General features: G+C 44.9%; 1 protein-coding gene across 1 annotated transcript in view; it reads right to left on the reverse strand.

Annotated features, from left to right (window-relative positions):
• LOC115445387 (zinc finger SWIM domain-containing protein 8) overlaps positions 1–15,464 on the reverse strand; it is a 31,669-nt gene extending 16,205 nt beyond the window's left edge. The window contains exons 1-7 of the mRNA XM_037440572.1: positions 14,856–15,464; positions 12,780–13,031; positions 12,341–12,504; positions 10,973–11,283; positions 2,206–2,401; positions 1,468–1,593; positions 336–443 (exon numbers count right to left, since the gene is read on the reverse strand). Coding sequence (XP_037296469.1) covers positions 336–443; positions 1,468–1,593; positions 2,206–2,401; positions 10,973–11,283; positions 12,341–12,472 — 873 coding nt within the window. The 5' untranslated portion in view covers positions 12,473–12,504; positions 12,780–13,031; positions 14,856–15,464. The remainder of the gene's footprint in view (positions 1–335; positions 444–1,467; positions 1,594–2,205; positions 2,402–10,972; positions 11,284–12,340; positions 12,505–12,779; positions 13,032–14,855) is intronic.
• Positions 15,465–15,844: the final 380 nt, after the last annotated feature.

A 15,844-nucleotide genomic window follows, 5' to 3' on the forward strand; every position in this document is an offset into this window, starting at 1 on the left:
CTACAATATGTATGAACAAAGTTTTTTGAAATTCCTGTCCTTAAAAGCACTCATTGTATCACCTGTATTGGTTCTACAGTCTTTTGATGCTTATAAGCAACAATATCAATTGGCCTCAAAAAAGCTTTTGCTTAAGTTGACCATTTTCTTGTTAACTGTAAATTTTTTTCAACAATTGTTGATGTAGATATAATATCTTAAAAAAAATACTGCTTCTTATGGCTTTCTTATAGCTATAACTGTTAAGGTAGCTGCCCTAACTATCCGTTCAATTATAATAATAAGAAAAAAAATCACATACTGTGTAATATTACGTTAGTATGACCAACGCTTACCTTGTCCAGCACTTTCATGTGCCATTGAGCAAATTGTTCGTGCAGCGTGTCGCGCTCGTGCGGCGCCAGTCCAGGGTTCAGCGCGGCCAGGCGCCACAGCACCACCACCTGACAGGGACATACTATACTATAAATACGGAGTTCAATTCACTTATCCCGCTACGTCACTTCCGACCAAAATATTCAAGCACACGGGAAACTGGTTTCTTATACCAATTTATTTCTTTTCATGCACACAGAAAATTTACCCCACTGCACCTGATGAATAGCCTTATGGGCCGAATAGAAATACTTCACATAACATGTGTAAATGTAACTGGCGTCAAACATATGTATTACGATTTAAAAAAAATAGTCGCAACGGATCTCATACAACGCAAACAAGTTCCCACGACGTGTGGGCGAGAGGTGACTCAAACCAGTCTGAAGAATGAATCCCTAAAGTTCTCCATAAAGTTGGAACATAGGCCACCTCTAAAATTTCCAGACCAACCTGTTAGCAGCGGCCTGCATGAATCGAGATCCTGCGACATTTACCAGGTCGTCTGTCCTTGCAGGTCCACCGTCCAACGCGACGCTGCGCTTGAAGGTGCGTGGTCTCCACTCGAGAACCTTTTTACCCCATCTGTTCTCAGTTCAACGAAGTATGTGCCCTGCCTACTGCCAGGCCTATGTTCAGCAGTGGAGTTCCAAAGGCTGAAGATGATTATGAAGATGATGATGAACTTTGAAAGGCATGCGCAATTTTTCTAACAATACCTATATGTAATAATTTGTCTTCATATTTTCTGCATAAAATTCAGAAACCCATTCATAATAGTTATGTGTCATTCAACGACAGTTGTGATCACTTACCAACACACACGAAAATGCTTGTTTAAAAAGTGATGAGTGTAGAGGAACACAATATGATTGCGTCCCTCTATGTTAGGGCAAAAACCGCCAGTAAGGCAAACGTTGCACCAACCGCTCCAACAGTTGATATTCGGAGCGGGCATATATACCTACGCATCGCCTAAACACGTATGCGCCCCCATATAATATGTTTGGTATTGATGATGATTGATATTTATAATGTGTAGTGTACTGTTTGCCCCCGCTAGTTATCCTGGCCGGTGTCCCGCGTACTGACCTCGTCGCAGAGCGAGGAGCAGGCGTGCTGCGCGGCGGAGTTGCCCGCGCCGCCGCCGTGCTTGCCGCCGCTGCCGCCGCCCCACGCCACCAGCGCCGCCTTCGTGCTGTACCACCATATTATAATCTACGAACACATGCACAAGCTTTATGTATGTTTTACTATAGATAAATAAATACAAGATGCCAAATTAAATGACGCCAATTTGGAAGCGGCGATAGCCTAGTAGGGTGTGGAACGGACTGCCGAAACGAATGTCTGTAGGTTCAAAACACAAGAGCACACATCTCGTGACTTTTCTAAGATTATGAATATATTCTTTGTGAATTATGGCTTGGTGAAGGAAAACATCGTGAGGAGACCTGCATACCTAAGAAATGTGTGAAGTCTACCAATCCGCACAAGGCCAGCATGGTGAACTAAGATCTCAGTAGTACTTAGAGGAAGCTCGTGCCCAACAGTGGGTCAGTATATAATACAGGGCAGATATTATTATATTAAATTGAATACTTCTACATGACAACCTTAGATACCTTTATTAATTACATTATTGTGCGATAAATAAATATTGTTTGTTAGTCAAAAATTTCGCAACGCATTGATATAATAAACTAGGCAATGGAACCATGGACAGGTGTTCCCCGCTCTATGGCTTATTACTTGCCTACGTCATACATATAACATCATTTGAACAAAACATAATACTCTGTAACGATCTATTAACTCTACTTGACCTACCTGTTCGCACGCCATCACTTCTTCGGTGATAATCTCGAGCAGAGGTATGGCGTTCCTGTCGTTTCGTTTGTACATCTCCCTCACGATCGAGAGGAGGTTCCACATTCCCTCGGGCTCTCTGCCGCGCAACGGCCTCAGTAGCGACGACCACTCAGCCGCCGCCGGCGGTGCGCTTGTACTGAGATAGTTCACATCACTAAAAACGAAAATGGCACTTCAAGTTATATCTAAAGAAGTTACGGACCGCTCATCAGACGTTCTTGAGGCGTTGTTATTGTCGATTGATGTCCTCCGTGATATATTGACGTCACAGATCCTACATGGTGCATAGTGTAGATAAATATATCTATACAAACAAGTTAGTATTGTTCATCTTACTAAAGACACGTCACATATAATTGTGTTAAATCACGCGACCGATGATCAATGCCAGAAATAAAAAGTAGGTATAGGGCTAGAGGAAAAAAGTAAGGTTTTTATAAAGTACAGATAAATAGTCCATAATGTGCAGGACGCACACACGAAAAGAGCGAGACAGCGCATTCACGCATGCGCAGTAGGTGTGTCGAGCGAAACGACACACCCAGAGAGGGACGGACAATGCGCCCGCGCACGTGTGTGTGACTGTTTTTTAGTAGTGCGTTATAAAGCGATCTCACGACCGAGATATTGAAGTGACGGTGTAGAAACTTTACGTAGATATAGTTTTTGCTTTTGCCTACCCCATGCCGTAAACATGGGTATTGTATATAAGTTCATATCAAAGTAAATAGCGTTTTTAAGGCCTTTGTGCGTCGTCTGTAGACAAATTTCTTGTGTTTTGTTATTGTAACTTTTTTCGTATCGCACATAGGCGTATTATTTTTATGTATAGTTATAGGTAATTGATTTATCTATAAAACCGTGTAAATTTCACATAGGGGACTCCAGAGGTCCAACTTTTATTTATAAAATAGTGATAGCTAGGAAGTGAAAATGAGGCTGCAAAAAGGCTCTATTTTTGGCGGCTCTCCCTACGGGATAGCCGGGTTATATATAAGCGAATGCAATTTTGGCATTCAGTAGTTCGAGTTCCAGCAAGTTCAGTTCGAGTTAAGAAAAGGAAGAAAACAAGAAGCCCTGAAGTGTTCCAGCCAGGAAAAACAGTGCAAGAAAAGGAGAGAGCGACGTGCATGCTGCACCGCTCACGCCGCACTGCGAAACATACGCCGCTACTGTGTGTCCGCCGGATCATTGTATTATTTAACGTGTGTGAATAGTGAATATACGTTATAAAACCTCCCGGCCTTATTAATTGGCATTGCCACTTCCCTCACGCAATCCAGCACTCATTGTGGGGACGGAAAGGCGTCCTGTGCCGATCCTACGCCCCACATTTTGGTCCTTCGTGAGCCGGATTAACGTGAGCGGGAAGGATGCCAGTTACAAGGTCCACCGGGAGGCGGGCGGAATCAGCGTCTGTTACAGCAACCTCGGCGACAGCGACTTCGGCGACAGCGACGTCCGCTACAGCGACGTCGGCGACCGTCACCGGAACAACTGAAGCAACCGAAGAAACAATCGCCGAGAGCACAGCGACACACACCGCTACGCTTCGGGAAACCGCGCCTTGCACCACTGCGGAGGAGCGACCTGCCGCCGCAACGGAACAATCGACGCAAGAGCGAGCCCGAAGCAAAGCAGCGTCGTCAACTAAACACGCTTCAAGGGCACGCCGCCTGGCACAGGCCAGGGCTGAACTCACCGCACTGAAAATAGAGCTAGCGGCCGCCAAGCTAGCTGAAATCGAGGCGGAGGATAGCGAGGACGACCTCGAATCCGTCATAACGGAGGCCGGACAAGATTGCCGAGTACATAGCTGGGTTCAAACTAGCCAATTACTCGCGATCGAGAGCCGACCGACCGATGTTGCGACGGGAAAGCAAGCCCCTATACAGTCATCGGACCCAGTGATCGCTGCCGTATCATGGGACAACCCGGCGACTGTACCGGCGGGAGCCAGTGCCGTGCACCCGCCGACGCATCCCGTCACAACGCCCGAAACAAATAATCCGTCCGTTTTTATGCCATTTTCAGTGAACCCGACTGCGCAGCCTGAAGTGCCAACGATTGAAGCCGCATCGTGGCAACGAACTCAACAAGCTACGCAGCCGCCGCCTGTAATCGCCGCACGGAGCGACGAACACCGCGCTACGAAGCAACCGCCGCCCGTCGTAGCAGCCTGGCTACGAGACAACTCAGCTTCGCAGCAACCGCAATCAACGCCGAACCCGCAACAAGTGCAAGACGGCGCGTTGGTCGCATCGCGACCGAGGACGGAGTATCAAGAACTCGCGTCCGCCATAACACAAGCTGTGCAAGCCGCACAGCATAGGCAACCTTTAAGGTACACAGAGTTGCCTACGTTCAACGGTGATCATCACGATTGGCTCACATATAGAGCGGCCTACATAGAGTCCATGAGCCACTTCACGACGTTGGAAAACATGTCCCGGCTACGCCGTAGCCTCCGGGCATCGCCAAGGAAGCAGTACAAGGACTGCTTATAACCAACGCCGACCCGAACACCGTGTTAAAGAGTCTGGAAACGCGCTTTGGGCGCCCGGACTCAATCGCCTTAGCCGAAATAGAGCGCCTACGCGCGCTACCCCGTCTTACAGATACGCCGAGAGACATATGCACATTCGCCACGAAGATAGAAAACATCGTGGGCACACTACAAGCGCTCGACTGTGCCTTTTACCTCTACAACCCGGAGGTAACTAAGGCAGTTATGGAGAAGCTAACTCCGACGTTGAAAAGACAGTGGTACGAGTTCGCCGCCGCACAGCATAGAGGTGAGCCCGATTTATTAAAGTTTTGTCGCTTCATAAGAAGAGAAGCCGATTTCTGCAGCCCGTTCGCGACGCCTGAAGTCATTTCGGACAAGGCTTCGCCGGCAAGATTCGGCGGCGGCGAACAGCCACGCCGGCAGCGGGTACACACGACTGTGGCAGATAAACGGTCGACATGCAGTGTGTGTAACAAAGAAACGCACTCGATGAGTGACTGCGTTCGCTTCCGCGACGCCGCCATAGACGCGCGGTGGGACATCGCAAAGAAGCACAGACTATGTTTCAGATGTTTGAGATTCAGGAACAAACAACACACATGCAAGCCGAAGAAATGCGACATCAACGGGTGCGAGTATCTACATCACCGCTTGCTGCACTCGGAGCGAAAAAATCAGATTCCCGACGCACCCGGCGAAGCAGTGAACGAGGCAGTGAACTCAACATGGATGCCACAGATGTCCTTTTTAAAAATAGCCCCAGTGTGCATTTCAGGACCGGCGGGAGTGGCTCGCACTTTCGCCTTACTCGACGACGGATCGACGGTGAGCCTCATCGACGACGAACTCGCTCGAGATATCGGCGCGGAAGGACCGGACGAACCACTCCACATAGCAACGTACGACGGGGAGAGGAAGACACGCAACAATTCTCGGCGCGTCAAGTTTAATATTGAAGGAAGCCGGGGACGACTTCGCATCGAAGCACGCACCGTCGACAATCTCCAGTTGGCGGCGCAGCGCATCCCGGACGAGGCGATACGGGATTGCGGACACCTGAAGGGCCTACTGTCCGCTAAACGAGCGGAAGAGGCGAAACCCCGAATCCTCATAGGCCAGGATAACTGGCATCTCCTCCTCGCCACGAAAACACGGTCAGGTAGGAGACATCAACCGGTCGCATCACTCACGCCGCTCGGTTGGGTGATACATGGAAGCCGGACTCGGACTCTGGGACACAGAGTGAATTTCGTCGGTCAAACCACGACCGACGAACGCACAGAGGAACTTTTGCGAGATTTTATAACATCCGACAACCTGTTTATAGAACCCCGCAGGCCCAAGAACGACCCCGGCGAGAAGGCGCTCAAGATACTGAACGAACATACAGAGAGATCGCCGGAGGGAAGATATCAGACGGCCCTGTTGTGGAAATCGGACAGCGTGGAATTGCCGAACAACTATGAAAACACGCTGAAAAGGCTGCACAACATAGAAAACAAGTTGGACAAGAATCCCGACCTTAAAGAAAGGTATGAAGAGCACATGGAGGCCCTAGTCAAGAAGGGCTACGCGGAAATAGCGCCACGCGCGTCCCACACCACAAGGACGTGGTACTTGCCGCATTTCGCAGTCGTAAACGCTCTAAAGCCCGACAAATTGCGAGTTGTACACGACGCAGCAGCCAAAACAAAAGGTACGACTTTGAATGAGAATCTATTAACAGGGCCGGATTTGTTACAGCCTCTTCCCGCAGTGTTATTAAGATTCCGGGAACATCCCGTCGCTGTAACAACGGACATCACGGAGATGTTCATGCAGGTGGGACTACGCGAGGAAGATCGCGACGCACTGCGCTACCTCTGGCGGGGAAACCGCCGAGATAGCCGGCCGCCAGAGGTGTACCGAATGAAGGTATTAATCTTTGGCGCATCGTGCTCTCCTGCGACGGCGATATACGTCATGAATCGCAACGCGGAGAGACACCGACACACGCATCCTGAGGCTGTCGAGGCGATCAAGAAGAAACACTACATGGACGACTACCTCGACAGCTATGAAGATGAACACAGGGCGATAACAATCGCTACTCAGGTGCGTAACATACACAGAGAAGCTCACTTTGAATTAAGGAAGTGGACGAGTAACTCGCCCGCGGTGTTGAAGGCGCTCGGCGAATCGCCCAATGCAACCGAAGCGGTGGAAATAGAAAGGACTGAACGAGTCCTAGGCCTTATTTGGAGGCCGCAAGAAGACAGGTTGGCGTTCAACCTAGACTTGGCCCGCATACCGTCGAACCTACTGAGGCGAGAAGCACCCACGAAGAGAGAAGCATTGAAAATAGTAATGTCGTTGTTTGATCCTCTAGGGTTGGTGTCGCCGATAACTGTGCGGGCTAAACAGCTATTACAGGAGGTGTGGCGACGCGGCACCGATTGGGACGACCCGATCGACGACGAACTGTCCGCCGCCTGGGTGAACTGGCTCACCCATTTGAAGCAACTCAGCGGCGTAACAGTGCCGCGCTGCTATCCCGGCTACTCCCGAGCGAGAAAACTCCAACTCCACGTGTTCACCGACGCCAGCGAGTCAGCCTACGCGACCGCGCTCTACTGGCGCGCCGAGGACGACGACGGACGAGTCACAGTCACGTTACTGGCGGCCAAGGCAAAGGTAGCTCCACTCAAATTAACCTCCATACCACGGCTTGAACTACAGGCAGCTGTACTCGGCGCACGGATGGCTGCGAGTGTGACACAGGAGCACTCCAGGCACCCAGAATCCACGACCTACTGGACCGACAGCAAGACAACACTGTGCTGGATCAGAACGGGAGCCAGGTCGTACAAGCCCTACGTAGCGCATCGAATCGCCGCGATAGAAGAACACACACAGGCGAATCAATGGAGATGGGTGCCTACACGCTACAACGTTGCCGACGACGCTACGCGCGACGTTCCCGACAACTTCACGCGGGAACACAGGTGGTTCAACGGACCAGAGTTCCTCCGCGACCCGCCCGAACTATGGCCTGCGGAGGAAACACAGCTGAGCACCGACACGGGTGAGGAAAGAGTGAACACTATTACAGAGCGTCGGGAGAAACAGTACAAGGAAGTCCTGCCCGACGTGAATCGATTCTCAAATTGGAATCGCTACGTTAGAGCTGCCGCCCGCGTACTACAAGCAGTACAACACTTCAAACGACGCGTCAACACGGTCCATTACAAGAGGACCAAGGCGGCCGCAAGCGAGAATCCGGATTGGAGGCGCAACGAAGCCGCGAAAAATGCGGCGAAACGAGTCGTACAAGCACCGGAGGAGCGATTTGTGACGCTCCCAGCCGAGTTGCAAGAAGAGGCCGAGCGCATAATCATAAAGGCGAGTCAGGAGGCCGCCTTCGAGGAAGAACTACGCTCACTCGAAAAAGGAAAACCCGTGTCAAAAGAAAGCAGGTTGTACGCTTTGAGTATAACATTTATTAACGAACTCATTTGCCTCGACAGCAGAATTTCAGCCGCCGCGGGAGTAAGCGCCGCAACAAAGAACCCTCCGATCGTCGATGGCGAACATCGGGCAACGAAACTGTGGGTGGAACATGTCCACACACAACTCCACCATGCAGGCGTGGAGAGCGTCGTCAATTACTGTCGGCAGTACAAATGGGTCATTCGACTGCGCCCGACGGTCAAGGCGGTGGTCAGGAGCTGCGTCAAGTGCCGCCAGAGGGCGGCCACTCCACCGCAACCGATAACGGGAGACTTGCCTCCCTGCCGACTGGCGCATCATCACCGGCCGTTTACATACACCGGTTTGGACTATTTCGGCCCGCTCACAGTCACCGTGGGCCGGAGTAGTCAAAAAAGGTATGTCGCTCTCTTCACATGCCTAACAGTGCGGGCGGTGCATCTCGAAGTGGTGCACTCCCTGAGTACACAAGGAGCGATCATGGCTCTGCGGCGCATGACAGCGCGCCGCGGGAGCCCCGCCGAGATCTGGTCCGACAACGGGACAAACTTCCACGGCGCAGAAAAGGAACTGCGCAACACCCTCCTCGCTGGCGCCGAACAAGAGGCGTCTCGGAGGGCGATTAGATGGCGTTTTATCCCTCCGGGCGCACCATTCATGGGTGGCGCCTGGGAACGGCTCGTGCGGTCGGTCAAGACCGCGCTGACGACGGTGCTTCACGAGCAGAGGCCACACGAAGAGACGCTGTCGACGCTACTCGCCGAGGTGGAGTTCACAGTCAACAGCCGCCCACTGACTCATGTGTCGGTGAACCCCGAAGATCCGGAGGCCCTGACGCCTAACCACTTTCTGTTGGGCTGTCAGGGCCCACTCGCCGCACCTAATTTTCCAGCCGAACACGGCTACGGCACACATGCCGACCTTCGAGCGTCGCAGCAGCTGGCCGACGCTTTCTGGACCCGCTGGTTACGAGAGTACCTTCCCGAGCTCCGCAACCGGCGGGAGCCCCGCAGCAAGGGACCAGAGCTACACATCGGCGACGTCGTGCGCATCGTGGACGGGACGCTCCCACGAAACACTTGGGTGCGTGGCCGCATCTGTGCTACGCATCCGGGACCTGACGGCGTGACGCGCACAGTGGACGTAGCCACGCGGGGGAGGCGGGCTACGACGCCCCGTGAAGAAAATCGTCCTCCTGCACCCTGCGGCACCCGAGCGACGAGGCAGCGGCAACGAAGAGGCGGCGCCGCAATCGGCGGCGAGCACGTCCTGCACGTCTACATAATGTATCGCCCCCTGGACGCTGGGCGATACACGGCGGCGAGAGAATGTGCAGGACGCACACACGAAAAGAGCGAGACAGCGCATTCACGCATGCGCAGTAGGTGTGTCGAGCGAAACGACACACCCAGAGAGGGACGGACAATGCGCCCGCGCACGTGTGTGTGACTGTTTTTTAGTAGTGCGTTATAAAGCGATCTCACGACCGAGATATTGAAGTGACGGTGTAGAAACTTTACGTAGATATAGTTTTTGCTTTTGCCTACCCCATGCCGTAAACATGGGTATTGTATATAAGTTCATATCAAAGTAAATAGCGTTTTTAAGGCCTTTGTGCGTCGTCTGTAGACAAATTTCTTGTGTTTTGTTATTGTAACTTTTTTCGTATCGCACATAGGCGTATTATTTTTATGTATAGTTATAGGTAATTGATTTATCTATAAAACCGTGTAAATTTCACATAGGGGACTCCAGAGGTCCAACTTTTATTTATAAAATAGTGATAGCTAGGAAGTGAAAATGAGGCTGCAAAAAGGCTCTATTTTTGGCGGCTCTCCTACGGGATAGCCGGGTTATATATAAGCGAATGCAATTTTGGCATTCAGTAGTTCGAGTTCCAGCAAGTTCAGTTCGAGTTAAGAAAAGGAAGAAAACAAGAAGCCCTGAAGTGTTCCAGCCAGGAAAAACAGTGCAAGAAAAGGAGAGAGCGACGTGCATGCTGCACCGCTCACGCCGCACTGCGAAACATACGCCGCTACTGTGTGTCCGCCGGATCATTGTATTATTTAACGTGTGTGAATAGTGAATATACGTTATAAAAACCTCCCGGGCCTTATTAATTGGCATTGCCACTTCCCCTCACGCAATCCAGCACTCATTGTGGGGACGGAAAGGCGTCCTGTGCCGATCCTACGCCCCACACATAATATAAGGAACTATGGAAATGATAATAATAAAAATATAATAAATTATAAAGTCGAAAATTAAAGAAGTAAAAAGTATGTGTTGACAGTTGAATACAAATATTTTTTGTAAGACTATGTGAAATATACGACGAGCGTAAAATTACAACTTAAGCTTTGTTTATTAAATAGCTCAATACATCAAATGACTATTTGAGATCATACTGAAAGGTGAAATAGATTATAACTACGGTCTTACGACGGGTTGCCTTTGAACATCAGCAGCCCATCACCAGTGACACCATAATCACCAATTGTAATACGTAGAGTTTATCGGTTTGGAAATAAATTCTAGTCTTATTCTGCAAATTATTTCCCTAAGATAAAGCTAGCGAAGTTAAGTGATACATAATATTTTATATCTCGGGAACTGACTCGATGGGCCTCCTTCAAAAGCTATACAAAAACGTAAACATCCTGCATTAAAATTAAGGAAAAAGCTTAATACACATCATTTACAATATCACACTACCTGAAAAAATCACCAACCGACCTATATCCTCACCTGAACACAATAGGAGCCGGAACGCAAAACTTGACCAGAATCTTATTGATGTTGTTGTGCAAAGTTTTCTCGTCCAGGAACCATGACGTGTATTCGTATGCGGACGCGCCCGCCGTGGGGTCGGGAGCGCCGCAGGTCGTGTTAATCTGGTTGGGCTGAGCCGACAGCAGCTCGTCCAGGATACGCTGAGCTGTTGGCAAGACCTGCCGCGGCAGCTCTGATATGAGGTATTGTGCGAACTTCTGCAGCTGGTCTCGCCGTAGTCGTTGAAGAGACTCTGATACCGGCGCTCGGAGGCATACTTGTGTTGGCTGATACAAAAATACAATTGTTATTTAATAATGTTATTGTCGCGTTGAAAAATTACTCATGATGTATCATGATTTCCATGAAATTGTATATAATGAAGCTGACTCATGAATCATGATCATTGACCTCAACATACAACTTACACACCAATTAAATTACAAAACTGTCCAATGTAAGTAATTTATGATTGTAAATTTCACGGCTGGTTAAATTTGTATCTTTAAATTTTACTCTGACCAATAATTATGTGTTCTGGAAAATTACACAAAAGACGAAACATAAAAAGACATAGCACACAGATATATTAAAAGTACCTATTAAAATTATTTTCAACTTTTAATTTCAAACCTGTTAATTCCAACTAACAACTGTGACTCAATTTATTACTTTGCAAAAATTACATCAACTTATTATTCATCCATTCTATTGGTGACTGGTGGGATTAACTCCAGAAATTGCATAATTTTGAGTTGGAAACTGTATGCACAGAACTAACAGTGATAAACCATTGCAAACAGCAGATAAAATACTATTTTACTATATTCCTTCCAAGAAACACTTAAACAATCAAATTATCTACAGAAAAAAATACTTTTGAAATAAAAAATACTTGACAAAACTGATTAAAATCCTGTTTTAAATCAATTATAGTTTGTGACCCATCACTCACAACTTACATTTGACTGGTCAATAAGTTTTTCATAGAAAAAAAAATAATCTCAGACTATGTTTTTATATGGATTAATTCAGCTATTGTTTAGTATTTATTAGAAATAATTTATAAAAAATCTAATAAATCCCTGATTTTCCTTCTTCACATGGAATGCCCCATTTCAACTTAGTACAAAAACATTCTTGATATATTAGGGAGCTAAAATATAAATAGCATTAATTTGATCACCATTTACTTTCGAGCAACATAGCATAATGAATTTTATGTGTTTTTTTTTATATTTGAAGAGAATCATTTACTCAGATGTCGCAAAATAGTTTCTTACTTTACTCTACTTACATTAGAACTATTACTATTTACATAAACTATATCAATAGTATACTTACTAAATGAATTCGGTACAAGCAAACTGCTACAATATGTGAACACCAATGAGCAGTGGATGAGCATGTGCAGTTGCAGGAGGATATCTTCTGTCTATCGAATGTGACTGCGACGTTGAACTGAGCGCGGGGCATGCTGAGCACCACCCCAGCTGACAAGTGAAAACCTGTCAAGCAAAATTTTCTTTGTAACAACAACCATAACAAGGAAAAGGAATAAATGATCCTAACATACACCTACTTTTCAATTATCTATTATTGTATTAATTGCTATATGACAAGATGTTTTTTAGTATTATTCCTATTTATCTTTACTTTTTTAAAACATGCACAGAAGTAATATCATAACATACACCACTTAAAAAAAATATATGATTCATAATATTAAAAAAATTCAAATTAAATATTCGCAAGAAATGTTTGGAAAATGAATAAAACCTACCAATTTGCAAGACATCTTTGACAGCCCTGTCTCTGAACAAATGTTCTCCTCGCTGAAACTCATCTGCCGATCCGTTAGCCAGGCACGAGTACAACCGTATGTCATCTTCGCTGTCCGGAAAACTCCAAAATGCAATCTGTAGCTGTAACTGTTCCGGTACTGGCGGATAGACGTGTTCAACTAGTTCGAACGGTATGTGAGACGCAACACATTTTGCAGCTAATTCACTTAACGTTGATACACTCTTATCTTCTGAAAACAATGAACTGTGCTGTACAAACTGGATATGGTGCTTTTAATATGAGAACAGCAGAGCTTTCAGTATTGTTACATGTATGCAGTTAATCTGTAAAACCTAATTTGATTTGGATTAAGGTGATTCAGACAAATTGTACTATTATCATTATGCTAGCCTAGATATTGACTAGTCATTGCCATTTGTAGTGTTAGATGGTATAATCAGTTCAAATAATATAAATAACAATTTCTTCCTATTAGTCTGTTAATGGCTTTCGATAAATGAAAACTAAACTTTATAATAACACATTTTGTTTAGTAATTGTACTTTTTTAACTATGTAACTATGTAAAGTTCATTGAACTTCACACATTACCTTACAAAATTATGTATATATCAGGGATGTTATGGATATGAAATTTCGGATATGGATACGGATATGTAATTATTTCGGATTATTCGTTAGTTTCGGATAGTTTAGGTTACGGATATTAGATTAAAGTAAAATAAAAATATTATGTAATACAGTAGGGCGACGATTACTAACTATAGTTCGTCGTCATCATCGATTATTAATTATCGATGAACTAATTGGGGACATGGGCGTTCGTAAAACCTCTGTGTTTCAATTTGAGATGAAGTTTCAGTGAAGAAGTGCCACCTCCTCTCCGTGAAAAGTTTTTATCACACTGTTTACATTTTGCAAAATTACATTCAACTTGATCAAAAAATGTCTAAATTAAAGTACATACTTTGGACGCAATTTGTCCTTATAAATCAATTTAGTACATAACACACCACTATTCCCTCACTTTATTAAATAAGTACCGACTCCCTAAATAAAAAAAAATACTATTTATGAATGTGGTTATGTTATGACTAAAAATTACAAACAATCTACATATACAAGATGGGGTATGAGCTGTGAAACAAAAACCTGTCGAAACATATTATCTTTAACTTATCTGTAACTTTTATAATGGATACAGTTACGTTTTGGATATATTTTTATTTCGGATATCCAATAGATTCGGTTACGGTTACGGAGCTCCATAACATCCCTGGTATATATGGAATCGTTTTATTATTATTAAAAATATATATAAATATATAAATTCACATCTGATGATACCAACCAAAAGATTTCCTTCAAGTGGATTTGGAAAAATAAAAATAGATTGTTAAAAAAATAGTATAATGAAACATGTAACCAGTGACACTCTGAATTATTATAACAATTAATAAAAATAAACAAATACCACAGTACCAATAGCAAACAAACTTAGAAAATGATAAGTATTAAAGGTTAGCAATACTGCAGTTATTCTATAGTAGAACAAAGCAAACATGATAACAATAAAAAACCTACTTTATTTTAAAACACATAAGTTTAATTTCCTCACTTATTGATAACACTTTTAAAAAAGTACCTAATAATTAGGTCTACTCATAAAAAGGCAGTGAAAGTTGTGAAAGTAAGGACAAATAAAACTTTCCCATTCAATACAACACTTGTGAATGAAAAGTAAATAAATGAAACAAAAGATTACAACAAAGACACAGAATGCAGAGATTACTAACCAAAGATATTATTAACTGTTAGTATCATCAAAGGTAAATGACTTCAAAGCACCTGTTATTACCAACAGCACACAAGGCATTCATCCTATATGTGTAGTACCAACTAACTTGTTAAAAATAGACTATTAGCATGATTATTTACAAATTATGACACAAAAACATATCATTATCCTATAAAAATAAGAGTAATGCAAGAAAATAATGAATACAACGACTATTTCGATAGCCCGAAACAAAGGATCAGCTGTGTTCACTTACCTTGAACGGTTTTTTTTGTAGAACGGTTTCCGAAAGAATTCTGCAAGTTCGGTCTTTTCCAGCCTCGCCAGTTGTTACAAAGACTTTCGGGCTCCGAACTCCAGCTGCAGAGCGAGTCCTCTTCGAATCGTTCAGAGTCCTCGAAACTGAAATGGTCACCCTCCTCCCAATCGAGAAGGGGAGACCCCACGTCAACAGGGGCGGCTTGTCGTCCGCCTTTTCCATTGCTGCCTGATGCCCCCGCCACTTTAGCAAGTTAAGCTGCAATTGTACTCAATAAAATTCGCTAGATCACCACAAAGCGAATTACCACAGGGGGTATCCACTGTCACTAAATAAGCATAACGCCTTTGTCTACAATGCCTTTATGTCACTGGATAAAAAACACCGGAGTCAGGATGGAAAGTAATTAAATACATCACCAAACGCAAAGCTTCCTATTCTGAAATCAACTGATCTAAATAAATCCCCATTCAGCACAATAACAAATATGGCCGAACAACGTCCCGTCTCTATCTATATTCTATATCTATACATACATAGTTAGAAGTATAGTACATTTTGGTAGATACCTATTTGGTGTTATACATAAAAACCTACGTAATACCTACCGCAAAATACAAGACAACCATGAATTTAAAGAATAAAATATATTATTCTGGTATTTTAGTTCTGAACTATAAAAATACATATAAACTGAAAAAATAAATGCACAATAAAAACTATGGTTCTTCGTATTCTTTAATATAGTACATGTATTAAGTCACTAGATGGCAGTTATTAGAAACTATTCACGAATTAACTAAATATAGATGTCAGCAAATTAATATTATGTATTTATCATGGATCATAATATGGATGCACTTTAGATGTGGCTTGCATAGACTAATATATAATACTGGAAAGTGGCTTGGATGTGGCTTTAGTTATTATTCTGAGGGATGCATCTACTTTATCAAATATCAAGTACCTGTCTAATAGCTCCAATA

This window comes from Manduca sexta, chromosome 20 (assembly GCF_014839805.1).
Source record: "Manduca sexta isolate Smith_Timp_Sample1 chromosome 20, JHU_Msex_v1.0, whole genome shotgun sequence".
In the NCBI taxonomy this organism is placed as follows: domain Eukaryota; kingdom Metazoa; phylum Arthropoda; class Insecta; order Lepidoptera; family Sphingidae; genus Manduca; species Manduca sexta.